Source organism: Schistocerca serialis, chromosome 5 (assembly GCF_023864345.2).
Source record: "Schistocerca serialis cubense isolate TAMUIC-IGC-003099 chromosome 5, iqSchSeri2.2, whole genome shotgun sequence".
Lineage (NCBI taxonomy): Eukaryota > Metazoa > Arthropoda > Insecta > Orthoptera > Acrididae > Schistocerca > Schistocerca serialis.
Window position 1 is genome coordinate 572,618,732 of NC_064642.1, and position 27,120 is coordinate 572,645,851.

Sequence of the window (27,120 nt, forward strand, 5' to 3'; positions counted from 1 at the left end):
ATAATGGAGGTGGACCACGTGGAGTTATGTGAAGAATGGAAAAAATATGGGCGTCACAGAAGTGCAGAATTATATGGGGAAAGTCAACGGCCAATTGGAAAAATCTGGGGTTCACAATGAGGAAAGGAAAATTCAAGAGTTGAAAGTAAAAGAGACGCATACCCTATGGTGAAGCTAAAAAAGCTTTCAGAGCTATGCAACCACCGGTTTTTGCTACTAGTTTTCTGTCAGCCCTTAAGACACCATTTGCTAAGTGTGATGCCTCCACGCAAACTCAGACCACAGATTCAAGTACGAGCACATGCATTTGTCGATGTACCTGTGGGGGGAAATGCTCCACTTGCAACTGTAGTCATTTGGAAGTTGTCAGCAGTAGGCTTGCCACCTAGGCCACATACCACTCCTCGACATCAGAAGCCAACTGAGCCATCCCCGCAACCCAGACAACAACCTCCTGTCAGTAAAGAAAATCATCCTTCAAAAAGTCCAAGAAAGTGGTAGTTGAACCTTTGGATCAATGAGCTCTCTCCCTTCCTGGTGGAGACTATGCTCTTCAGGATATGGACTTCCAATCAGAGGAACCAGAGAGCACAGAACCGGCTAACTTTCCTCCTGCCCTCCCTGGTAAATCCCCACCTCTGAGGGAGAAAGGAAAGAACAACCATTGCTAACCAATAGCAGTGGAGTTTGAATGGATATTGCTCACATTGGGAAGAATTGCAGCTGCTGGTCCAGGATAAACCTATCTGCATCTGCTTACAAGAAACGCATCTTAGTCACACACACACACACACACACACACACACACACACACACATTACGGAGCTGCTCTCCTGTCCTCTTACCACGACCATGCAAGCTATTGCTGTGAAAGTTCTCGCACCCTTTAGTATCACAGTGTGTTCTTTGTATCTGCCCACCAATTAAGCTTTGGATGCAGAATCACTGGCAGACCTCTTCCAGACACTCCCATTCCTCCATGTGGGAGACTTCAATGCCCACATTGTGCTGTGTGGCTTGGCTACTACTTGCTCGGTCGGATGATCAAGTGACTCATCCATTCTGAGAATATCTGCCTTCTGAACGCGATCAGGTGACTCATTTTTCCACAGCTACAAGGTCTTTTTCAGCTATTGACCTTTGTTTTTGTTCTCCAGGTATTGCAGACTCAGTTCAGTGGGAAGTGGCTACAGATTTACATTCTAGTGACCACTTCCAAGTGTGGATCCGTCTGTCGACTAAGATCTAGGATGGTGGCCAACAGTAGACCACACAGATGGATGATACAAAGGGAAAATTGGTTACAGTACAGTCGACAGGCAATTTTTGAAATAAAGGATTGTGTAAAGGAGGTGGTGGCCCATATCACTCGTGAGATCCAAAATGCTGCCGCAGAATCCATTCCCAGGTCTAGTAACCACCTCAGACGACGGCCTGTACCTTGGTGGAATGACTACTGTCGATTGGCAATCAGGACCAGATGGACAGCTCTGCGGAGCTTCAAACACTGTCCAACTACAGATAATCTACATGTCTTTAGGTCTGCGAGAGCACATGCAAGGCGAGTGATCAAAGAACGAAAGAGGGCTTCCTTAAGGGAATTCGTGACTTCCATTAATCGATCCACTTCTGCTGCGCAAGCTTGGGAATCAATAAGACGGATGTCAGGCAAGGGTATTACACATCCCCTTACGGCCTTGTCAAACAATGGCATCTTGATGGATACACCAGAAGACATGACTCACATTTTAGCTGAACACTTCTTTTCTGTTACTACATCATCCAGACAAGCTTCTGCTGTTTAGGCATTGCATTGGACTGTGGAGATGAGGAAGCTCAATTTCTTCTCACGCAATGAGGAAATCTACAACCTTCCATTCTCCATATGGAATAAAAAGAATCAGCTTTGTCGGCAGCCAGAGACACTGCTCCAGAACCTGACTAAATGCAGTATGCCATGCTTAGTCATTTGGGCCCTAAAGCGAAAGGACAGCTCCTATCTTGTTTCAATCAGATCTGGTTTGATGGACAGTACTCCATGCCTTGGAAGGAGGCAATATTAATTCCATTCAGGAAACCAGGAAAGGACTGCAGCACCCCAACAGTTACCAGAGTGCTGCCCTTACCAGTTGTATGGGTAATACTCTTGAACACATGGTCAACCGCTGCCTCGTCTGGCTGCTTGATTCCCAAGGGCGTCCGAGCCGTGTGCAGTGCGGTTTCAGGCACTATTGTTCCACCCTCGACAACTTGATTCTACTGGAGACGGTGATGCAGGAGTCCTCCTTAGGCCGAAACCATTTGGTTCGTGTGTTTTTTGACCTCGAAAAAACATATGACACTACTTGGCAGTACAACATCCTTCGCCAACTTCATGAATGGGAACTACGTTGACACCTGCCGCTTCTGATCTGATCCTTTCTTGAGGACTGGCGTTTTCATTATCTCATTGGCAATGCCATGTCTGATTGCTATGATCAGGGGAATGGTTTGCCCCAGGGCAATGTCCTCGGTGTCACATTGTTTGCCATCGCTATCAATGACATTTCCTCCACAGTCAGGAGCCCTGTCAAATGCTCTTTGTAGATGACTTTGCAATCTTCTACTCTGCCTCTGATCTTATGATGATGACGAGGCAGCTACAGCTGACCATTGTGAGGCTGGAAACCTGGGCCCAGACAACTGGTTTCCGTTTCTCACCTGATAAGACCGTGTATCAATTTTAACTGTGCTCTTCAAAGTTTAAACTAACCAGTGCTTGCAATGGGGGACCATATTTTAAGTTTTCAAAACACTGTGCAATTTTTGGGTTTATTATTTGACTTAAAATTAACTTGGCTACCACACCTGAAAGACCTACGAACAACGGGCTTCCGGTCGTTGAGTATTTTGAAATGCCTTGTTGGAAAAACATGGGGAGCTGACCAGTCCCGCCTCTTGCAGTGTTAAAGGGCATTTGTTCAATCTTGCTTAGACTATGGCAGTGTGGTCTATGGATCGGCCCGTCCTTCCTACCTCCGGACGTTAGATGCTGTCCACTATGAGGGCATTCGGATATCGCCTGGAGCCGTTTGGATCAGAGCAGTTCAGAGTCTGCGTGCAGAGGCTGGTGAACCACCACTCTGGATTCGGCGACATATCCTTTTGGCTTTGGTGGATACACCTACATATTTATGAGCTAAGAACTGAATGTATGCTTTCTCTTTCGAGTATTAAGGAAGATGTGTTTTGTGTGCAAAACACAATGGTTCAAATCATAAAGTTCCACAGCCCACACATTGCCATCCAAATTTAATTTATGAGCCCAGCATTGTGTGTGTACTAACCCTTCTGAAACTAAAACCCTAACTGCATTTATACACTTGCCCATACAATGGGCTGAATCTGAAGTTGTAGAAACTAAATTTCTGTACTGAATTTCAAGTTTCTGTTTTACACTCATAATTGCTTGCACACATTCTGTAGCATTTGCATTTGCAATAACTTTCACTCCCCCGACAAATAATTTCTAAACTGCACCATCACCACAACTAAGTACTTTTATCAGAACCACAAACACACACTGCCCTTTTGTGTCTGTCGTTTCATCACAAAGAATTGAAACTCTTTCGTCTTTCACGGCTCCTTTTATTCTTTCCTCTTCTTCTTTGATGATTCGAGGTATGTAACCTTCCCATAGTCTTCCAGCTGAGGGTAAGCCTCCAGCACCTTAAAAATGTCAATAGAACTGCTATTAGAGTACTATGTAACGAATTAAATTACATTAACTAATTATAAGACTTTTTTAAGAGGGTGCCCGATGAAAAATTATTTTTAATATAGGCCTATTCTGACCAACAAAAATTATTGGTTGTGGAGATTACCTAATCTTTGTTGCGATTAGCAGACCGTAAATTAATTATTACACAAACCTGGTATGTATTTGTTCATCCATTCTCTCAGCTTCGGATGATCAACTTTTTCCATCGGAGTGTTAGCCTCAATGGAAGCTCGAGTAGTCAATAAAATGAATTCTTCTTTATCATTTTTTGCTCGTTTTGCTGCTGCAGTGACTTCCGTGAGTTTGTATTTTTATACCTGTAGTTGTTAGCACCTCCTTGTTCTACTTATGGGAAGAACTGTTATTAATGTTTCAGGCACGTGTCATTCCTATGCCACTCAACACACACATTGCAGTATTTGCACATAAGTATCTTCCTACTTTTGTCGAAAATGTAAAATCCTTCTGACGAAAATTCCTTTTCTCGGTCGAAAACTGTCACTATCATATTAATCATCTGTAGCACGAAAACAAAACACAAACTACCACAATCAATGCGCCGACAATCCACAATGATTTCCAACACGAAATACTGAATACACTGCCAGAACATAGTAGAACGTTTTTGGAATACTCGATATATTGTATATATCAAAATGGTGTACAATCGATATCCGGATTGTATTACCACAACTCCAATCGAATTTCCGCAGTTGAGTTCAAATGAAGAGATTTTGCAAAGTTTTGTCAATTATTTTTCGATTTGGCTTAAAAGTAAATAGTTTCGCGTTTTCAGAAAAATGTGTTAAATTTTGCGATTTTGCGCTTTACGAAAAACAGGTGCCTCTAGCAATAGGCTATAAGATTACATCAGTTTGGTATCTTCAGTTGATCATAAATTACTAAAAGCTCAGTTTCTTAGAGTTTATGTGAGGTATGCCTTTTTATTTTTCTCTCCCTCTTTCCTTTTATAAATGACAAAAATGAAAGCCAAAACTTTATATTATTAGGGACAGAAGAAGAGCAACTGTAAGTAGGTAGCTGAATCAGGGAGTTATACATTCATAAACTCTGAAATAACAAAAGCTCCCCAACCTCATGTTTTACTTCCACTCTCTCCTAGAGTATAATGGTATGTTGATTATAAGCAAGTTATAAAGCATTGCCAGACTGAAACTCAAAAAAATACTTGCCCAAGTCTTGTTACCCTAGCATGGCCTACAGTCTAATGACTGCTTCATTTTTGCCATTTATTTCTCCTGATTCTCTGTTATCAGCAAAGCATTTAAAGCATTTTCAGGGAACTACTTACTAGTAATGGATATTTTCATAACGTATTTACATGTATAAAACATTGTGTTACAAAAGTTTTAAGAAAAGATTTACCCCAATTTTTTATCTTCATTTGGAGTAATGATAATCATGCTTCATGTTTGATTCTGACAACACCTTTTCTTTTATAGCTATGCAAGAATATCCCAAAGTTCAAGTACCAGAGAATTTCAGAGTTTATCCATTACCAAAACTCTTCTTTGAACTAAGAAACAAAGCAGGAGATTTCGCAAACAGGTCTAGCAAAGCATTTCCTGTTGAGAGCTTGGCAGCCAGAGAGCTTGAGAAAAACTTGTATAGCTTCACACCAGGCATTTGCTGTGAGGTAAGATACAAAATACATATAATGCTGCTTTGACATTGTGTTTAAATATTGCCACACACCATATTGTAGGCATCTGTCTGTAAAATTTGTGACAGATGTCAGCTATGCCCAGTTGCACAAGTTTTCTTTTTGGCTTCAGATTAATGAAGTTACTCATTTCAGCAGTGAAGCAGAGATTAGTAATTATTGATGTCCAATAGCAAACTTTATACATGCAGCTGTTGATCATGTCAGTACCAGAAGGGTGTGTTGAGAAGTAATGCCTCGAATTTTTTTACAGGAAAATTGTTAAAGCTTTCTAAAGATAACGGACTTTATTAACATTTTACATTTTTATTCTTCATGTCTACATATTTATTTCTCAGCAGTTACCCTGGAGACAAACAGATTTCTCCCAATGAGAGATCAGTTTGTTGATACTGTCATTACAAAATGTTGGTCCTTGTTGATGGAGCCACAATCTCACCTCTGCTTGCACCACTTAATCACTATCAAAGTGGAGTCCTGGGATTTTTTTTTAAGTTTGGGAAACACATGAAATTTGGATGGAGCCAAATTGGGACTGTATGAAGAATGATCAGTGACAGTGATTCCAAGGTGTCAAAGTGTGGCAGATGTCACAGTGCTTTTTGTGGGCCAGCATTGTCACACTCCGTGTGTGGATGAACTCTTAGAATTCAAAACTGTTACAGCACGCTGTTTCTCATGCACAAACATAATTACATTGCACACTGCCATGCAACATGCTACAATTTTGAGACATCTAAGAGGCGAGGGCTGCAAATATGTAAACCTGAAGCATAAAGATGTAGAATGTTAAGGACACTTGTTTTATGTAAAATACTCTGAGCTTTCGCATAAAAAATTCTGTGGAATTAGTTTTCAGCATGCCCTCATAGAATAATTTCAGCAAAACTGCTCTTGGATGTTGATCATTCATTAAATAAAATATTGGTGAATCCAAAACTTTAAGAGCATACAGCTGGACATCTTTACACACAATACTCAACTGGGTGTTTCAGAAGTAATTGTTGTTGTTTGAGAATGGACCTCACCCTCTCTGGCTCCAACCAAATCTCAGTCCAAACAGGTCCACTGACTGTCAAGAATACATGGATTTTGATAATGTCATCCCTTCCACACCAAAGAGCACTTCCATACGTAGTCTGGCCACCCATGGACAGTGCACCTGTTTATTGCCAATATGCTGTAGCTATACTAAGGTCTTCACAAAGAGGCCTCCCCTAAACCTAGTTCGCAGAGAGGTTTTCCATGCCATATCCACATGCACCACTGGTCTTCCAACCACCCTCAGAAACTGTTGCAAAGGAACGCCTCCTCTCATCACTCAATATTTTCCTGGAGAGGAACACCTGAACAGGGTTTCAACTATCATAGTGCCCTGAAATGAAGAACACCCAACTCACAATCTTTCCACCTACCCCAAAGAGGTATTTTGCTGCTCACCCAATCTATGCAGACATCCTCATTTATCCACTTGAACATAATATTTCCTAAACCTCTCGTGTCCTGAATCCTTTTTTTCATTACTCAGCTGAACAAAATTTCAGAAGTATCAGTAACAGGCAAGATTGTTACTCTCTCCACAGAGGCAGCAGCAGCATCAGCCTACGAGAAGCTTTGTTTGCTGCTTTGTGTCAGTGTGCATACATGTGTTAAGTATGAAAAACTTCTGAGGATAAGTAATATTGCCCAGAGCTGTGCTATATGCAGCATAGTATCACAGTTGGCATCGCTGGCTGGGATTCTGCGGGTTGCTGGGTCAACTTGACAACATGTTACTTATCATTTAGTATTTACCAGTAAACTCCCAACCCAGACTAAAAAAGAACTGAACGCTTCTGTATAAAACAGCTTCAGACGCGTGGATACTTTACAAATAAGTTAATGTGTCAAATATTTGCCTTTAAGCATGTGAGAGGGTAAAGTTAAGTAAGGGTTGAAAATTGTTTAAAATTTGTTGGTCACTAAGTGTTCTCATTATAAAACAATGGATGAATACATGCTGGGTAACTTGTGTTTAATTTTAAGCAAAAGGTATTTTTTCACTCATGTTAATATAAATGACGACGTACTGCCTGAACTGTGTTGTGCAACAATAAAATTTTGCATGTACATTCCCATATGTATATACTGTATGCAAAATGTGTTGTAAAGAAGTAACAAGTTAAAATGTTATGCCTGATTCTCAAGTTATGCTGTATGGAAAACAAAATACGATAAGCTATAATTTTTTCCTTTCCTCTTTTTGTGGAGGGGTGTAAGCAAGAAAAAGTTTGTTGTCGTATTGTGGTAAACTTTTAATGTAAGGTTATAATTCTCAATGAGTAGATTGACAGCATCCTAAATTTTTAAATTTGGTATATAATTATGCAAAACATTAAACAAATCTTTGCTGTCCCTATGCTGCAACTGGCACTGGATTCCGGGATAGCTTTTTAGTAATACAGATCGGTTCAGGAAGGTTCTTGAAATAGCTTTTTAGTAATACAGATCGGTTCAGGAAGGTTCTTGAAATTTAGTATGTTTGTAGTGTTTGTATATAGTGACAAATTCAATGTAATGTAAATGGTTGTATTCCCCACACAGGAGTTCAGTTCTATTCTGGCTCTATATTTGTGTTTGTTATAAACCTGCTTCAAGTGCTTAGTGTTGTATTTCATGTATGACCCTACTTTCAGATTTGGACTTGATTGCGATTATGACATGACATTGTGTAGTAGAGATGGCAGATCCTTCAAAACACGTGCTACACAGAAGTTACTATTAGGCAACATAAAAGCTGTCACATATAGGCACTAGAGTACAAACAGTACAGTGGTCCTGTGGTCCATATATTCAGGGGACCAGTGGATCCCAAGCGAGCAGTAATTTAGCTCGAAGGCAGGCATCAGTGAGTGTGCTCAGGTCAAAGTAAATGGCTGAAAGGATTCGACCAAGTCATGAAATTCAAAAGGTGAGATTGTGGGATGGCAAATATGTACTTTTACGTTGACACAGACCAGCAGTGGTTAGAGAACAACGAAGATAAAACACAGTAGCTGGGATAAATTTCAGGTCAACATGAGGCAGACGTTTGGCATCATTCAGCAGCAAGTTCGCTTACTGGAACGACAATTGAAGAACAGAGCCACGCATTACAGTGTCTACATACTGAATGTTGAACACAATGCTCCATTGAGAATCCAAATATGATGGCCATCGACAAAATTTTGCTGGTGAGAGAAGTTACAGAAAATGTGTACTAGGCTTTTCTGGCAAACAGTGTCCCAATAGAGGAATTGTAGTGGTGCCTGCACTTTGAGGAAAAGCAACGAAAAGAGTCCTGTGAAAGAGTATTACACTCCAGTGTATGCTCCCTCTAGCCTTAATGGTAGACCACCATGACCTCATTTCTCTCGTGCACCAGGTTGTAGGAGAAGAGATAAGGTATTTTATGGCAGTCAGAACTGTCAGACTGAGTGAGAAGTGGGAGCCAATCATGCGACGCCATACAACGTGAGATAATAGAATATTGAAGAAGAGGTGTGTTGAACTTCAGCACTAGTTTGTGCCACCAGTCAATGCCCCACAGAACAATACACATTTGGCAGGCCAAGGACAACCTGCTGGTACATTTTTATTGTGGATGCCGAGGACACGTTGTACACTGCTGCAAAGAAAGGAGAAGAGTTTTCAATGCCTAGTACTCGCCAGTTGTTGACTATCACAACTGCTCTGTTCACACCTGTCAACTGCCCAGACTATTATAGTAGACGTTTGGAATGATATCCCAACATGCCATAGCCATTTCCGTTGCCTTACAGGGATACCAGTTGCTTTTCTAGACACCAATTGTACTGTCTAGGCTTACGATTTGGTGTCATGATATGGCAGTACCTTGGAAGATAACAGAGCAAACATCATGTGCATTAATTTCAGCACCAGAACAGTTGAAGAGTACACACCATAACTGTCAGTCTGAAATTTCATGTTGGTAAATCAGTACGTGTTGTGATTTGTTGTGAGCTAAAAGTTGAGAGAGATCTGTTTCACCCACAATTCTAAATAATGTTGTACAGTGGAAACATTTCACTTTTTTATAATACAGAAGAGTTATCCTAAAGGACTGCATCATTTGTTTTTCTTGAATAGATTGGAGCTCTTTCGGCATACACTTCTGCAAAAAGTGAAGTAATCTATTGTTAATAAGATAAGTCACAGTCTAGTGGCAGTGCATAGCATGACCACTACAGCAAATTAAATCAAGAACAGAGACCACAAGATATTTGTAATGTAAAAGTTGTCAAACATGTCAGTCAGGTAAAAGATCATATACAGAGAGGAATCCGTCATTCCTAAACAGAACTTGTCACACTCTTTAGCATCAACTCTGCAGTCATCTACCAAACTCCTGATGGCCTCTACGTGTTCAAAGTTATGCCATTTGCACTACGTAATGCTCCAGCCACCTTTTAGCATAAGGACAATCTGATTCGACTCCTTAACTGGATGACATGTTTTAATGACATTGTTTTTTCAAGGACATTCCAAGAACATCAAAGTCACCTGACAACCATGTTCAAATGTGTTCAGACAAGCAGGACTTTCCTGGAATCCATAAAACTGCCTCTTCACTGCTCAAGAAATAAAAATCTCAAGGCATCTAGTGAACAGTGACAGAGTCTGTCCTGATCCAGTGAAAATAAAAGTTCTCAGGTTTTCCTCTGCACATTTGTGATGTGAGAAGTTTTCTCGGAATGTACTCGTGCTACTAACGATTCATAAAGAATTTTTACATCAAACATGACCATCGAACTTTGGCAGGGAGATCGCAAAATTTTCGTGGAACGAGGGACAAGAACGATCCTTCCTTGTCCTTAACTAGACACTGACATCTTTTCCAGTCCTACTAGTGTTTGATTAGAATGCCCAGACTGAACTTCACAATGATGCTAGCAGTTGTGGGATAGGTGCTGAAAAGCTGATAGCTTCCAGAGTACACTCAAGTCCAAGAGAACTACTCTACAGCTGAGAGAGAGTATCTTGCGGTTGTTTGGTCCATGGACAAGTTCCAGTTGTATTTGTTTGGCAAACCATTTACAGTGTGTCTGACCACCTTTCTCTCTCTCTCTCTCTGTTGAATGACAAGCCTGAGGGATCCAATGGGTTGCAGAAGAGATGGGCACTTAGGCTTCAAGAATACGTCAGTGATATAGAAAAGCAAAGGATTCCTTTAAACACAGTCAGTATCCTTGTGTTTACAGGGGTACTGACTGTGTTTCAAGAAATCTTGGGAGGCACACAGCAGTGTGTATGAAATCTGTCATTGCTGCTGAACAGAGGGAAGATCCAGCATTGCTGGAAACCATAGAAGCCTTGAAGAATGAGGAACGAACCACAGAACTCCAAATGAATCAAACATTGTATAGGATGAATTGTGATCTACATCTACATACTACTATGCAAACCATGCATGGTGTGCGGCAGTGGGTACTGTATACCACTACTAGTCATTCCCTTTCCTGTTCCATATGCAGATTGAGCAAGGGAAAAATGATTGTATGTCTCCATATGAGCCCTAAATTTCATGATCTTATCTTTGTGATCCTTTCACAGAATGTTTGTGGGCAGCAGTAGAATCATTAAGTCAGTCAGCCTTAAATGCAGCTTCTCAAAATTTCCTCAGTAGTGTTCTTTGAAAAGAACATCATCTTCCCTCCAGAGATTCCCATTTGAGTTCCCGAAGCATCACTGTAACACTTGAGTGTTGTTTGAAGCTACCGGTAACAAACCTAGCAGCCTGCCTCTGAATTGCTCAGATGTCTTCCTTTAATCCACCTGGTGCGGATCCCAAGCACTTGAGCAGTACTCAAGAATAGGTTGCAGTAGTATTCTACATGCAGTCTCCTTTACAGATGAACCGCAATTTCGTAAAGTTCTCCCAATAAATCAACCATCCACCTCCTCTACCACACTCCTGACAATGGTGCTCCATTTCGTGTCACATTGCAATGTTACACTCAGATATTTAAACTTTGTGACTGTGTCAGGCAGGACACTACTAATGCTGTATCTGAACATTTTTTAAAGGTTTGTTTTTCCTATTCATTAGCTTTAATTTATGTTAATCTACATTTAGAGATAGCTGCCATTCATCACACCAACTACAATTTTTTCAAAATCACCCTGTGTCGTCATACAGTCACTCATCTTTGACACCTTGCTGTACAACACAGCATCAGCATAAAAAAACTGAGATTGCTGCCTCCCATGGCTGCCATATTATTTATGTGTAAAGAAAATAATCAGTCCTATGACACTTCCCTGGGGCACTCCTGACGGTACCCATGTCTCTAACACTCTCAATCAAGGACACCGTACTGGTTTCTATTACTTTAGAAGTCTTCAAGCCGCTCACATATCTGGCAACCTATTCTGTATGACACTTACCTTCATTAACAGTGTGCAATGGAGCACTGTGTCAAATAGTTCTTGGAAATTTAGAGATATGGAATCTTCATGTTGCCCTTCATCCATAGTTTGCAATGTATCTTGTGAGAAAAGGGCACGCTGGATTTCACAAGAGCGATTCTTTCTAAAACCATCCTCATTCGTGGACATAATTTATTATATTCAAACTCAATCATCTGTAATGTTGTGGGTCTGTTCTTTTATTCTTATTATACACGTGAGTCACCTGCATTTCTTCCCAATCGCTTGCGACTTTGCACTGAGAGAGAGAGAGAGAGAGAGATTCACGCTAAATGCAAGCTAAATAAGGGGCTGTTGGCGTAGGGTACTTATTGGGATTCCATCCACACCTGGCGACTTCAGTTGTTTCCCTAAACCAGGAATAGTCTTTAACGTGTTGGCCATATGGGAGTCTGTGTGCTATTCAAACAACATTGTGTTTGTACGATTCTCCTGCGTGAACGATTTCTCAAACACAGAATTTAAAACTTCAGCTTTCGTTTTGCTGTCTTCAACTTTCACACTAGACTGGTCAATGATATCACGGTATTAGTTGTTGTATGTTTTGTGCATAGATATTTTCCTTTGGGGTGGAAATGGGTGTTTCTCATTATGTGTGACCAGTTGTCCTGAAATATTTGCACTATGGTATGTCTGATCACCTGAGATTTGTGAAGATCCAATACGGAATCGGACCTAGTTACTAATGGCCAGGAATCTACCAATCTGTTAGACAATGTAAGGATTCCCACTGATGGAATCGTGCTGTAATTGTGTCCAGGGTATCTGGTACCAATTATGCTGCAGCAGCACCATTACACCAAATTGAAGTTGATCCCTGGGTGAGATTACCAAAGTGAAAAAATGGGAAATGATGGATTATAGTGTGCACTGACTACCTTTCCTGCTATGTTGTTACCAAATTAGTACCGACTGCCAAAGCTCCACAAGTTGCAAGGCTCTTTGTAGGAGAGACAAAGCTTCGAAGTGTGGAGCACCCTGTGTGATTGAAATTATCATGGAAAAGTTTTCAGCCGAGACTGGTATAACAAGGTGGTTTCATGTTGTGGCATCACACATAGGATTACAACTGTCACTTCCAAGAGATGAGTGTTCTCACAGAATGCTTTAATAAGACAGTGGCAGCTGTGCAGTTATGTACGCTGATGTCGAATCGACAGATTGGGTTACAGTATTGCCAGACATGACATTTGCGTTCAACACGGCAGAGCAAGAACAGAAGGCTTCACACTGTTCTTTCTGATCCACCACGCTAGGGTGAAGTGACAATGGTCAAACAGTACTGGAGCAGATTACGTAAAACAGTTCATCACCAGGACTGAAAAAGCAAGATGTTTGGCTCGCATATGGGCCTCAGGCACCCAGGAGAAAGACTGAGCGCACTATAATGCCAAGCACCAACCATTGGAGTACTATCAGAGAGAGTTGAAATCAATTTTTCTGCCTATGTGGAAAATGGAACTTCAAGGAAAGGTATGAAAGCGTTATTTCGGGCCATATCATGTCTTTCGTCACTTGGCGTAAGTAGCACACAAAGTTGAGGATTTCAGTCCTTCATCAAGAAGTCATAAGCACAAAGACATCATCCACGTCTTCCATACGAAGTGCTAAACAGAGTCCTGGGGTGCAGATAGACAGTGGGGCCATCTTGTTTGAGCAGACGGAAGACTTGCTGAACAATTGCAACATTTTGTTGGGAGCGGTACCTTCGATGCTTGTCATTATGAGAAGGATGTGACAAAACGCCCAGAACCTGAGGATCCGACAGCACTGCCATGCAGAGGTGCATTGACAAGATCTAGTGCTAGGATGCTGTAGTTGCCTCCAGTGAGAACTTCTGAAACAGTGAGTTGCTTTTTGGCTAGGAGGAGCAATGCTCCAAGGTGTGCAGCAGTTCAGTGTGACATACTGGTTAGTGTCGCTGGATGGTGTGCTGCAAGTACCCAGTTCAAATCCTGACACCTGCAGTTATTTGTCATTTAGTACTTATCAGTTTTGGAATGTTCTGAAAATTGCTTGCATTTTTAATCTCTGCATCTTCTAGAAAATTTTTTGTTTATAAAAACAGCTGCCCACACTGCCCAGGAGCTCAGCTCATTCCTGTTCCTTCCCTGTGGGCCTGGGGGTTAGAATAGGCTCGAGGTACACACAAGTTGTACACCTTGTATTATTGAGATTACTAGTACTACTACTACTACTACTAATTATTATTATTATTATTATTATTATTATTATTATTATTATTATTACTATTCTTTATTTTTAATTTCAGATGCATGATGGTACTGATGCCAGCCAGTACTGCAGTCTCTCTCTTGTTCGAAGGTGGAGCTTCATAATTTCAGATCACTGCTGTAAAGATTTAGGTATTGAATTGGCACCAGGACAGCATATTCCACCACCCATTACTCAGCAACAACCACGCCGCACTCAAGCTCAGGTGATAGCACTAGATTCAACTCGGGGAGGGGAGGGAGACACAGAGAGAGAGAGAGAGAGAGAGAGAGAGAGAGAGAGAGAGAGAAAATATCTTTTGATTTTTCGTTTTATATGTAAGCACTTCCATTTCTATAAATGGATACATCTGTATTGCAGATAATGCCTGAGAAAGATGACAAGAAATCACCGGATCCTATAGTTCCCTCCATCATTGATTACTCAAAAATTAGGTCAAGGTCAAGCTCGTCACGTCAGGTATTGTAACTTTTGAGCCATAAACATTATCATTATTTATATGGAAGGTATATGCAAATTTCTTCAGCCTTTAACTTGATACCATTAAGCATATTAAAGAGCAATAAATGTAGCTAGAGTGCCTCATGCTTGAGAAATATGGTATGATGCATGATACATGTAGCATGAATTCTTAAATGAGAAAAGGTCTACTGAAGCAGTTGTTTCAAAATCCATCTTAATTAATACTCAAAGTAGATTACACTTCTTCCTTTCAGATTATGCCAAAATTGTGTCCATGGTAGTATTAATTGCATACATTAATGACTTAGAGTTGGTAACAATTCATATAGTTACAACTGCATTCAGGAAGGCAAAACTTTAGACAGCAATTGGCTTCGTCTCAACTTAGTGCCCGAGTGACATACCTCCATCATCCCCTTCCAACCTTCCACACCCAATCCCTGCTTCCTCCTTCCCTGAAAATGGAAAGTATAGTTTGTTTTTCAGCAGTACTATGAATTTTGCCTTGTGAAACTGAGTACTGGCTATCAATTCTTCAACCTCGTAATTTTAACAGTTTACTCAGTTGATAAAGTGAACTACATTTCTAAGATAATGGACATTGCGGTGACAATGTACAAACATTAATATTTCTTGCAGCTAATACCGGATGAAGAGGAAAAGAAACATGTGGAGCCCATTATTCCAACCATCATTGATTACTCTCAATCCAAAATGACTCGTGCTTCTGCTGTAGCGTCTTCTGCTGCTTCAGAGGTATAATATTGATGGTCTTGAACTTCAAAACAATGGTACCAATGAGATTTTCTTGTGATTAACATTTTGCTAAAGATTGTTCAAGTTTTATGTGGCTTGAACATCTTTGTTTTTAATTAATATATAGTTATCCACAAACAAGAATAAACATGTATATAAATACAGATTCTACTGTATTTGGCTAAGCTCAGAGTATTTTGCAGAGACTTTTACATTTGGTGACGGCAGTGGGATAGAAAAGAGTTATACTCTCCCATGGGCCTGTAGGAGAAACAGAAAAATTGTAGGAGACTAGAACTAGTGCCTTTGGCAGAAAGTGAGAATGTAAAATCCTCCAAACGCAAACGACAACATTTAATGGAAAAGGAAAAGGGGAGATAGGATTAAGTAACAAGTAAAGGGTGATGGGGAAGTGGGGGGGGGAGAGCTCCTTCTGCACCACGTTGGAAGACAGATGAAAAGAAGTGCCTTATCCAGTTGGGCCCCCAGGGACTCAGCATTCATTTGCCGGGTACGGGCTTGGCAACCCCGGGGTTCCTGAGCTGGGGACTAGTAAGCGCTGCCAGTCCTCTGTCGCCTTAAGCTGTGGGCATACTTCAGCGACCACCGAGCAGTGCGACTTTGGAACGTTGTGTGTCTCAGGGAATGGGGACCTTGGCCTGACCGCCCAGATCCCAAGGATGGCATAAACCTCTATAAACAACCCTTCAATCTCAAAGTGTGCTGCACGCTGATGAGATGCATGGCTGTTGAGGTGGAACAGTCGTTAGCGGGCAACCTCTGGGGAACCTGCCGCACCTCAGTTGTATAAGGCTTACCTAGGCACGTGGGACTCTGTCTAGGTGGACTTCTAGTTCCCTAGCTGCTCGTGGGACAGAGATGAAACCTCGAACTTTTATTCTTCTCCTCCCAACGGAAAGGGTGGGCCGTTGGTAGGTTCTAACACCCAATCCAACAAGAGGGCTCGTGTAGCCAGTCCTCCTGATTCAGTCCCATATGGTGAGGCGAAGAAACTATACAAGTCCATGCAGCTGCCCACGTTCGCTGCCTCCTTTTCTTCTGTTCTGAAACAGCCACTCTTGAAAACTGGTGCCGCTATACAGAATGCGGACTGCTTCGCAGAATGTGTTTCTTATAATTAAAAGAAAAAAGGGGAGTTTCAATAAAGTTTCACCATTTTATATACAGAAAGGCTTAGAAGGCATTGCTGTCACCTTAAAATGTGTAAAGCGGTTGTGAAATGGAGTCTTGTTGGTTGAAACATCTAGCTTCCAGCAAGTCAAGAACCGTCAGAAGGCACAGTTCCTTGGGGAGTTTGTGATAGAGAGTGAATTTCACAACACCTTGAACTACAGCAAGGGTGTTGTGACTGGCAGGGATCTCGTTGACATTCCACAAGACGAACTGAGGCTGGATGGTCCCGGGAAGGAATTGTCGACGTGCAACACATTATGAAATGGGTGGATGTTGCTCTCGTGAAGTCCGATTCGTTTATTTTTACTTCTAACAGCACCAAATTGCCAGAGCATGTGAAGGCAGGTTTCCTAGGTCTCAGTGTACGGCCTTATTGCCCCAACCCCTTGCAGTGTTTTAAATGCCAACACTTCGGGCACATTACTCTTGTCTGTAGAGGGGAAGTCACTTACGGGAAATGTGGTAAAGCCGCCCACGAGTTGGTTGCTCCTCTCCTCCCAAGTGTGTCAACTGCTCTGGGGATCACCCTGTATGGAGTAGGGAATGCAGAGTTTTCTTTGAGGAATGGAAGATCCAGGAACTTAAAATCACAAAGCGAATCCTGTATGGTGAGGCGAAGAAACTATACAAGTCCATGCAGCCGCCCACGTTTGCTGCCTCCTTTTCTTCTGTTCTGAAACAGCCAGTCTTAAAAACTGATGCCGCTATACAAACGGAGGTTGCTACTGTCAGCACTAGCACTTGCGTTTGTCAATGTACGTGTGCTGCTGCAGTTCTTGTGAAGCCTGCTGCTCCCCCCTGGACCAGGCTGTGGTAGCTGACATGGACCTTCCTGCCCTCCCCAGGTCAAGTCTTGTGCACTGCCCAGTGCTGCTACACCTCCTACCGCTTCTGAGGTTTTGGCTCCAATGCCACCTCAGACCAAAAAATTTAAGCCAAAGCCAAAGGTAAAGACTCGCCTGATGAAGGAGACGGAAGGTATACAGTCTGCTGATGTTGATGTCATTCTCTTTGACGTCTCTCTCAACTCCTCTTCAGAGGCGATGGAGGTTGATGTGAGACTGGGGCAATCATCTCGCCCCAAAACTGAGCCTCCACCTGTTGTGGGCTCTCCTCCCCGACAGAAAGTGAGGATGAAGGTACTCCCATCCTGATAGATGGCCCCCATTATACAGTGGAACATGAATGGATTCCAGACACATGTGGAGGAACTGAAACTCCTAGCACAGAAATGCCCCCTGTGCTTGTGTTTACAGGACACACATTTAAAACCATCTGATGCTCCTGTACTAAGGGGCTATACGTTATATTACAAGGATGACCTTACTGGGGAAAGGGCCAAAGGTGGAGTCGCCGTGTTCGTCAATAATGGCCACCACTCCTCTGCTCTCCCTCTGGATACTGACCTGCAAGCAGTTGCAGTTGAAATTCATTCACGTCGGAGGCTTACTGTTTGCTCCCTTTATTTACCACCTCTGGATGCAGTGAACTTGGAGGCTCTCACAGATCTTATCGAACAACTCCCCCGCCCATTTCTCCTCCTGGGCGACTTCAATGCCCATCATGTCCTGTGGCGCTCAACTTCTCTTTGCACTCGAGGTCGAGTTTTGGAGAGCCTCCTAACATCTCAAGTGTTGTGCATCCTCAACACTGGTACTCCGACATTTCTCTGCTGCTACTGGGTCATTCTCAGCCATTGACATACCTTTCTGCTCTCCAGCCCTCACCGACTCTGTTCACTGGGAGGTCATTGATGATGACCTTCATTCCAGCGATCACTTCCCCATCTGCATTCATCTCCTGGATGGTGTATTGCTGGAGCAGAGGCCGCCATCGTGGATGATTGGCTGTCTTTGAATGCCGCAACAGCGTGATCCATCATGCTGCTGATCTGTCCATACCAAAGTCTTTTGGCCCTCTTAAGCGGCGCCTTGTACCTTGGTGGACAGAAGAGCGCCATTCAGCCATCCGGGACAGGCGTGCGGCTCTTTGACGATTTAAATGCCGCCCAACAGTGGTCAGTCTTACCGCCTTTCGAATCACGAGAGCCAGGGTACGCCAGGTCATTAAAGAGAGCAAAAGGAGGTCATGGCAGGAGTTCCTAGACTCCATCAACCGTTCCACTTGTTCCACAAAAGTATGGGAAGCCATCCGGAGGATTTCTGGTAAATGCAGCCGTTTACCGATAGCTGCAGTCCTGAACCTGGGGTGCCTCCAAACGACACCCAGAGACTTTGCTCAGATGCTGGCAGAGCATTTTGCACAAAGTACTGCCACTGCAAACCAGGATCCAGCGTTTCATCGCTACTGTGCGACTGTGGAGAGAGCAAACTTGGACTTTTGGTCGAACAGTTCTGAGACCTACAACTCCCCATTCTCCATGTGGGAACTCGAATCGGCACTTACTGAGACTTCTGACACTGCACCAGATCACGACTGCATCCGGTACTCCATGCTTCGACATCAGCCAGCAGCGTCATAGGAAATCCTCCTCGAATGTTTTAATCTCGCATGGCAGACAGGAGTGTTCCCCACCTCGTGGAGGGAGGCAATTCTCATCCCTCTCCTCAAACCAGGAAAGGACCGCACATGCCCCAGTAGTTATTGGAGTATCGCCTTGTCGAGCTGTGTCGGAAAGACCCTGGAACGGATGGTTAACCGTTGTCTGGTCTGGCTGTTGGAGACCAGACAGCTCCTTAGCCGCTCTCAGTGCAGATTCCGAAAATTTCAGTCCACGGTCGACAATCTGATTATCCTAGAGGCGGCTATTCAGCAGGCTTTCCTCCGTCAGCATCACTGTATCAGTATCTTCTTTGATATCAGTAAGGCATATGATACTACTTGGAGACACTGTATTCTTGCACAACTGCATCAATGGGGCTTTCGTGGCCGCCTCCCCATTTTCATTCGGTCTTTCCTGTCTCAGCGGTTTTTTCGGACCCGACTTGGTAACACACTGATCGCTTTGAGCAAGAGAATGGTGTCCCCGAGGGCAGTGTTTTAAGCGTTACCCTCTTTGCCATAGCCATCAACAGTATAACGTCTACAGTGAGGAGTCCAGTACAGTGCTCCTTATTTGTGGACGACTTTGCTGTTTTCTGTTAATCCTCCAGTGTTGCTTTGCTTTTTTCTATTAATCCTCCAGTGTTGCAACCGTGATCCATCAGTTGCAGCTAACAGTGCAGCGGCTAGAGGAGTGGGCTGCAAAGATGGATTTTCGGTTTTCTGCTGATAAGTGTGTTTGTGTTCATTTTAATCGTCTCGTCATCTTTTTACTTTGCCTGCCTTGCATATGGGGGATACTGTCCTACATTTTAGAGACACAGTGCGGTTTCTGGGCCTAATGTTTGACTTCAGGTTGTCATGACTGCCACACCTAAGAGACTTGAAAGCCAGAACCCTGAAGGCACTGAACATCCTCAAGTGAGTCCCTCGGTGTGGAGTCTGTACAACCCCAAATCCTGGGTTTTAACTGCCTGCCACCCTGGTTACTGGAGAGGCCCAGAGTGATTTTATATTTGGTGCAGTACAAGAGAGATTGCACTCCTGCGACTGTTTTTAATGCAGCATTTTCTGCCATTTTATCTGAGCACCACGACTATGTAGCTGTTTTTACGGATGGGTCGAAACGAGAGGATTCTGTTGGTTGCTCTGTTTTTTTTTCCGGATCGTGTCCTCAAGGTTTGACTGCCTCAGACTTTTACTGTCTTTGATGCAGAATTGTCTGCGATTTTGCGGGCACTGGAGCAGATGAGATATTCTTCATGTCCTAAATTTCTTCTCTGTTCCGATTCACTAAGTGCCCTTCACTCATTGCACCGTTTGTACCCAACAGATAAAATAGTCCAGACCATCCAGGATGCCCTCCTCCAACTACAGCGACTGGGGAAGGTGGTGGCTTTCTGCTGGGTTCCAGGGCATGTCGGCATTGCTGGGAATGAAAGGGCAGATCTCGCAGCCAAGGAGGCGTGTCTCGGTCCACAAGTATTTCAGTGTGCTATCTCCCCCCCCCCCCCCCCCCCCCCCCCCCCCCCCCCCCCCCCCTGCACGCACCCACCTCGCTGTGGAACTCCCGAGTCATGCATCGGTGGTAGGATGAGTGGCTGGAAGTGACTGACAATAAGCTCCATTTAGTCAAGCCCACAACGCGTGTGTGCGTGTGTGGTGTACTTCCTTTCAGCCCCGTTGACAGTACAAGGTTCTCCTCACTCGGCTTCGGATAGGCCACAGCCCTATGACACATGGCTTCCTGCTCTGGCGAGAGGACCCCCCAATTTGTGGTGCTTGTGGCGTCCAGGTCACTGTGCGCCACGTTTTATTGGATTGCATTTTATTTTCTGACCAGTGGGCCGCGGCTGACTTGCCAGTGGACCTGCCATCTCTTTTGGGAAACACTCGGACGAATGTGGTTAAAGTTTTAACATTCTGTGCCATCTCAAATGTTTTTACAAAGATTTTAGGGAGAGGGTCTTAATTTGCTCACTGTGTGACAAGCTCTCCCATATTTTATGTAAATGGCCAGCCAATGACAATTTCCTGTGGCTTTCTTGCTGCTACGATTTCCCTTTCCTTACTTTTTACTCTCTTATGTAGCATTTTCCTTCATTTCCTGCTTTCTTTGCGAGTGTGCTTCAGTTTGTTTAGGTCTGTCCACATTCGTTCCTGTGTGTCAGGGCGTTGATGACCTCGACGTTGAGCGCCCATAAGCCCCAACATGCGCACACTCGTCCAATTGGGGAGAAAATTGCAATGACAGACTATAGCTGCAAAAAAGTTGTGGGTTTGGAGAGTGTGAAAACTAGAAACAGCGAGATTTAGATTGGCCGACTTCCGCCAGAAGTGTAAGTGGTAATCAAGACAGAGTGAAATAAAATTATGCAGGATTCATAATTGACTGCATTTATTGAATTGACTGACTAAAATTCAAATTCAAACTATGTTATAGTCACTCCTTTTTTCATTGTTTTGCAGAAAGTTACTGTCTGTAATAATTGCAGCCAATCCATCAGCTGCTAATCAACAATTTGTGAATGTTAAAAGTCCCAGCAAAGATTTTTGACACTTAAATCACAACTATTTTTAAACTGTACTTTAGTTGTCTGCCAACAAAAGTCTTTCTTTCATCGAGCACTGATAACATTATTGTCTGAGGGGTCTGGCAGCATCTCTAGTGGCAAGACTGTGTGGTGTAAAGTGTTTTTCCACTTCTTCCTTGCAGTCTGATGAAAGATGCTCATGTAAAAATGTTGTTTAGGTAGTTAGCACATAGCAAATTTCCCTCCGCTCGCGTTCTGGTTTGGTAAATGTACAGAGTTGGAATGAGATGGACGAACACCGAACGTCAGTAAAATCTGACAGAAATTTAGGCATCTTCACCTGCTGTTAAGGTGTTGCGCACGCTTTGGCATCGTGGCTTGGCAGTATTTTGGAAGGCAGAGAACAGTGACAATGCTCAGAAAAAGTTGATAGACATTGAATAGAGATGTCATTCTATTTCGTTCTCTTCTAAGAGTCACTACAGACAGATGTTGTGGTGTGCAGATGAATAAGAGCTCTATTAAGCAAACATTGTAATTGTTATATTGGATCAACAAATTTCAGAAGAGTTATTGAAAGTAGTTTACTTCATTTTGTAGTTCGAATACTTGAAAGCACTGTTCCAGCCTTCGACCCTTTGGAAACAGAGAAGTCACATAGCAAGAGTTGATGGCACTGCATAGCATTTCCACTACATTAAGAAACACTAGGAAAGGCGACCATACAAGCAGATAAGTAAGGTAAAAAGTATCATTGGTGGCATCACTGGGGTTAGTCCAGATGCAGAACCACCCACCAGAACATTCCAGCCGCAAACGTCGCGATTAGGTTTCTGTCACTCTACAAACAGTATTGAGCTGTTAAGTTGAATGATCAAATAATTGAGAAAAATTAATTACAAATCTTTCACCACAAATATCATTGGTATTAGCTCCCAATTAAAATTGTAAGTCAATATATCTGTGTGTCACACACATTTGCAGGATGTTCCTCAATTTTGCCACTGTGAGAGCAATGCTTGGTTAACTAGGTATAGCATAAAGGGAGAGACTAGAGGGAGCTACTTTGGGAAGTGTCACATTCTTAGTGTGCAACAAAAGTTTCTTCTCTGACTTAAGTTTGATATTAAACTGGTAAACTGGTTAACTTTACATTATTATGAAGTTTCAGAATTAAGTATAGCCACACGATACTTAATTTAAAGAGTTCGTCGCGGTGGTGTTTACCCCATGGAGTATAAGGAAACCTTGTAGTGCCAGTGCAAACTGATTTATATTTGAAAGAATCTTCATGAATGAAATTCATATAGCTCACAATTTTTATTACGGATGTTGTGTTTCCCTTGTTGATCGAACTTTTTTCCTTAATTTCAGAAGATTGAATCTTGTCCTATTGGCAGAGGAAGAACTATCGCACCAAACTTTAGTGGTGTTGTAAGAAGACCAAAATCTGTTGGTACGTAATTCAGGCTTGTGACACTAAACTTAGTGACTCTTCATTAGTTTGACAACAGTTTTATGGTTTGTGGTATAAATCCTTAAATAAAATAACTGTCATTTTCAGGTCTGGCAATGCAGCACAGCTCACCTCCATCAATTTTGTCTGAGAAAGATTTTCCAGCAATTGGAGGTCAGTTATGTTATTACTTCAATTTCCTTAGGTGTGTGTGTGTGTGTGTGTGTGTGTGTGTGTGTGTGTGTGTGTGTGTGTGTGTGTGTGTGTGTGTGTGCACTAAGAAACTGGCAAATGGATATCTATTTTTATTCATATTGTATTGAAGGCTGTATTCAAACACACTTTGTGATATTGGATTGATAACTTGGTTTTGTCTGCCCATGTATGTCAGGGACATGGTTCCAAATTTTTCCAAGGTTTGTGTCTGTGGGGAGATGATCTAGGTACACATGTGCATGTGCAGTGTGGTTCTTATTAAATACAAAATCCTGGAAACGATGTAGATGACACAGAGTCAAGTAATTTAATATAGGACAAGGGACTGCAAATGTCGGAAATACCCCAAAAGGGGATGACAAATGTTGAAAATGTGACATTACCAGATGACATACCACACCAAAACTGCAGCCGTTGTGCTAGTTGATCCTACTCTCACCAATAGGAAAAAGTGCAACACATCGCTCTGCTAAACTACTGTTTCCACACAACTTTTGTAAACGTGATCCGATGTAAATGTAGAAATCACAATTGTTGTCCTTCCCGTAATAACAAGCAAAAGCTGTTCTAACTTTGTGTTTCTTTCCTCCCCTCTTTTTTTGCCATGGACTTTTTTTTATAAAGAACACACAGATTATTTACTGGTACTGATGCATTTTGGATGCCTAAACTAATTTGTGATGCAACAACATAGGTTTTTGTCGTACTGTACTTAGCAATTTACCAGCAAAGACTGCGAGAATGATAAATAAAATAATAAATCTTACCTCAACGTAAACACTTAACTGTCTAATGCAGTGCAAAAAGTAGAGTGTACCAGATGCAAGACTCATACCGTGAGCCCCATGCGCTTCAGTTGCACGCAAAAGCCCGGTGACACTGGCGTGAAGACTTTACTTGACTTTGGCAGACATTGTCAGGTGTGACAGACAATAGATTCCCCCGTGCGGCAAGGCTACATGTGCAACATGGTACGTCATCTCGTGATCACGTTTTCAACATTTGTCATCCAATTTTGGGGTATTTCCAGACATTTGCGCCCCCATGTGTCTTATGTTAAACTACTTGTCTCAGTCTCATCCAAGCCACTTGAGGGCTTTTTAGACTTTAATGGGAATCGCCCAGTACAATGTGTTAAATGTAATTATAATTTTAAGACCATCTTAAATGATTCTCCCTCAGGTCTGCTGCCAGATCACATTTTGTAAATCTGACCCTGTTTCTTCGAAACAATTGCTTGACATGAGAAGGCGAGGAGGATTGGTTGCTGGTTACTGGTGGTAAGTAGCAACTGCAGGTGTCAACATTCCAACAGTTTTGTTATAGAGGCCTTCTTTGAAAGTTGTCACAAACTGCCATCATTTGGTCTGGATGAAACTCGTACAGGGCTTCCAGAAGAAGAATGTTACAGTTTGGTTACGAACCGTGGCTACTTGACAGCAGTAACCAAAATCAGACCCTTGGCAATGTTGAGCTGCTGTCTCAAAAAATAACGTGGAAATAACAAAGTGTCAAATATTTAAAGAAAGGAAGAAAAGGCAACATGTGGGCGATGAGAATGTCGAAATAAACATCCCAGTTCATGTTCAAGATAATCTGAATGAGTGGTCCCAAATCATAGTACGAAAAACACAATTGAAACAACATGGAACCACCTCCAACCTCAACTACATTCATGCCTTGCATAATTTGAAGAGGTTCAAAAATGTGACTTTCTGGCCAACACTACATTCCGCCAGTTATGGGGTATTCAGTTTCTATGTTATTTGACCTATTGAAGAAGTGCAAGTTTTTGTAATGCTGTGAGTGATGCCCTTGTGCAATGTACCAAAGCTAGAAAAGTCCATTGCATGCAGTTGGCTTTAGTGTTTGTTAGGAAACTGGTGCAGGTGAACCTGCATTAACTGACAGAACTGAATGTCATTGGCAGCACATGATAAGTCTCCAGTGCTTGTCGGTTACAATCCTTTCAGGATCTCTGTTCTTACAGAGTTCCATGGCTGGGAGTGGTGCAGCTGTCCTTGAAGAGGCATTGAACAGTCCGTGTTGATATACAAACTGGAATCGGGCACCTTTATTTGTGGTGGGATCATGGGCATGTCCAAACATGATAGGCCTTTTCTGCCGTTCTGTCATATCTCTTTATCGACCCATTGCACTGTACTAATTCCAAGCAACTGTTCAGCAAGTACACACCACTTCATTGCTATGACATCTGTCAGATGCCAGTAGTTTTACTATTGAATTCAACAATATTTTCCTATGTTTTTGTTGTTTATTGAACTCTACTGTTTACAACACATACTTACAAATGACAGCTCTTTGATAGTCTGCCATGTGGAGTTCTCTTCATCTCTTGCTTGACTGTGGCAACCTATATCCATTTGAAACTGCTCACTATATTAGAGACTTGATCTCCCAGTAAAATTTGTACTCCCCAAACTTCCTTCCATTACCAAATTAATTATTTGTTGATGCCTCACAATGTGTCCTACCAAGTTATCCCTTCTTTTAGTCAAGTTCTACTATGAAGATCTTTACTCCCTGACTTTACTCAGTAGCTCTGTCCTAACTGTACATCATATCTCCAGGCATAGTCCATATCAATTCAGGCAGCCTAGGAAAAAATCTTACCTTCATAGTGTCAGATGTTATTGAATTTAGCATATGTTAAAGTGAAGGACTAACTAAGGAACACGTATTTTTTTGTTTTCTCCAAAAAAAATTTCTGCTCAAAAATACAGCCCTCCAAAGAGGACACTGCACATAGCATTTTGAAGATGCGAATTTTGGAAAAAAGTTTAAAATGCTTTATCTCTGGAACAGTTCTAGATATTTCGTTGGGGTTTCTTTTATTTGAAAGATAATTGCTATATGATTACAAAGAAATCCTCTATTTGGACATATGTCAGTTCTTTTACTATAGAGTTCTGAACTTTATAATTTATGGAATTTTTTTCTTCAAAAATGCCAATCCAAAAATTTTGATATCTTTTACTCTTTTTTGTTGATTAATACCATATAGTTCTACATTCGCTGAAAAGGATTGCTTCCACTTTTTATTGAACAGGTTATATAAACAATTGAAATTTTTACCATACATAAAACCTATTTTGTTACCATATTATTGCACAAGAGGCTTGTAAAAATCAAAACCTAGCCTTATTTAACATAATTTTGGTTCTGAAAGATGAGTAAGAGACTCCATTTTCAAACATTTTAAATGGTTCCAAAATGTGTGTGAAAGGTCCAACGACTTAAAGGTTTCAGTTTATACAACTTCTGTGCATGCTGTTTTGTTCTGAAATTAGCCAGTCGGTAACTAAAAATGTATTCCATTGCTTCACTATCTTCCTTTGATATAGAGTGGTGCCTTCCCATTCAACCAACAGGAACTGGAGCACTTACTGTCTTCAAAACATTGTGAACAGGAGGTGAGCACTGATGGCATTGTTGCTGTCCTTCAGCTGGAAATGTGTATCCAGCAGCTGGTCCATGTGGTAGCATAAAGTTCGCTACAGTTTTGTTTAACTCATACCTGGTGTCTATAATCTCTGCAATCCTCCAGTCATACACACACGCCACAAACATCCCCCTTTTCAGGTTGTGACTCTGAATATTATCCTGCTGTTTCTGAGGTGTTGGCTGAATGAGTGAAATTTATATTTTCTTGCTCTTTAAAGTGCGTGCAATATGAGTTCACCCATAACTTTTGAGTCAAAAAATGTGTCTTCTGTATTCCTTTCACAGGAGTAGTTTGTTTGGACCATTCTTATTTTTTCTGCTCACGCAATTCTTTGATTTCCTCTTCGGACAAAAGAATGAGGGCTGTGGATGTATAAGATTTCATGAC

At 42.0% G+C, this 27,120-nt stretch overlaps 1 protein-coding gene across 2 annotated transcripts in view; it reads left to right on the forward strand.

Moving 5' to 3' along the window:
* The window catches only part of LOC126480918 (protein maelstrom homolog), a 102,504-nt gene that overhangs the window by 41,631 nt on the left and 33,753 nt on the right, over window positions 1-27,120 (forward strand). For both annotated transcript variants that reach the window (XM_050104326.1, XM_050104325.1), the window contains exons 7-12: window positions 5,224-5,417; window positions 14,185-14,352; window positions 14,508-14,606; window positions 15,249-15,365; window positions 22,970-23,051; window positions 23,160-23,225. In XM_050104326.1, the coding sequence (XP_049960283.1) occupies window positions 5,224-5,417; window positions 14,185-14,352; window positions 14,508-14,606; window positions 15,249-15,365; window positions 22,970-23,051; window positions 23,160-23,225 (726 nt within the window). The remainder of the gene's footprint in view (window positions 1-5,223; window positions 5,418-14,184; window positions 14,353-14,507; window positions 14,607-15,248; window positions 15,366-22,969; window positions 23,052-23,159; window positions 23,226-27,120) is intronic.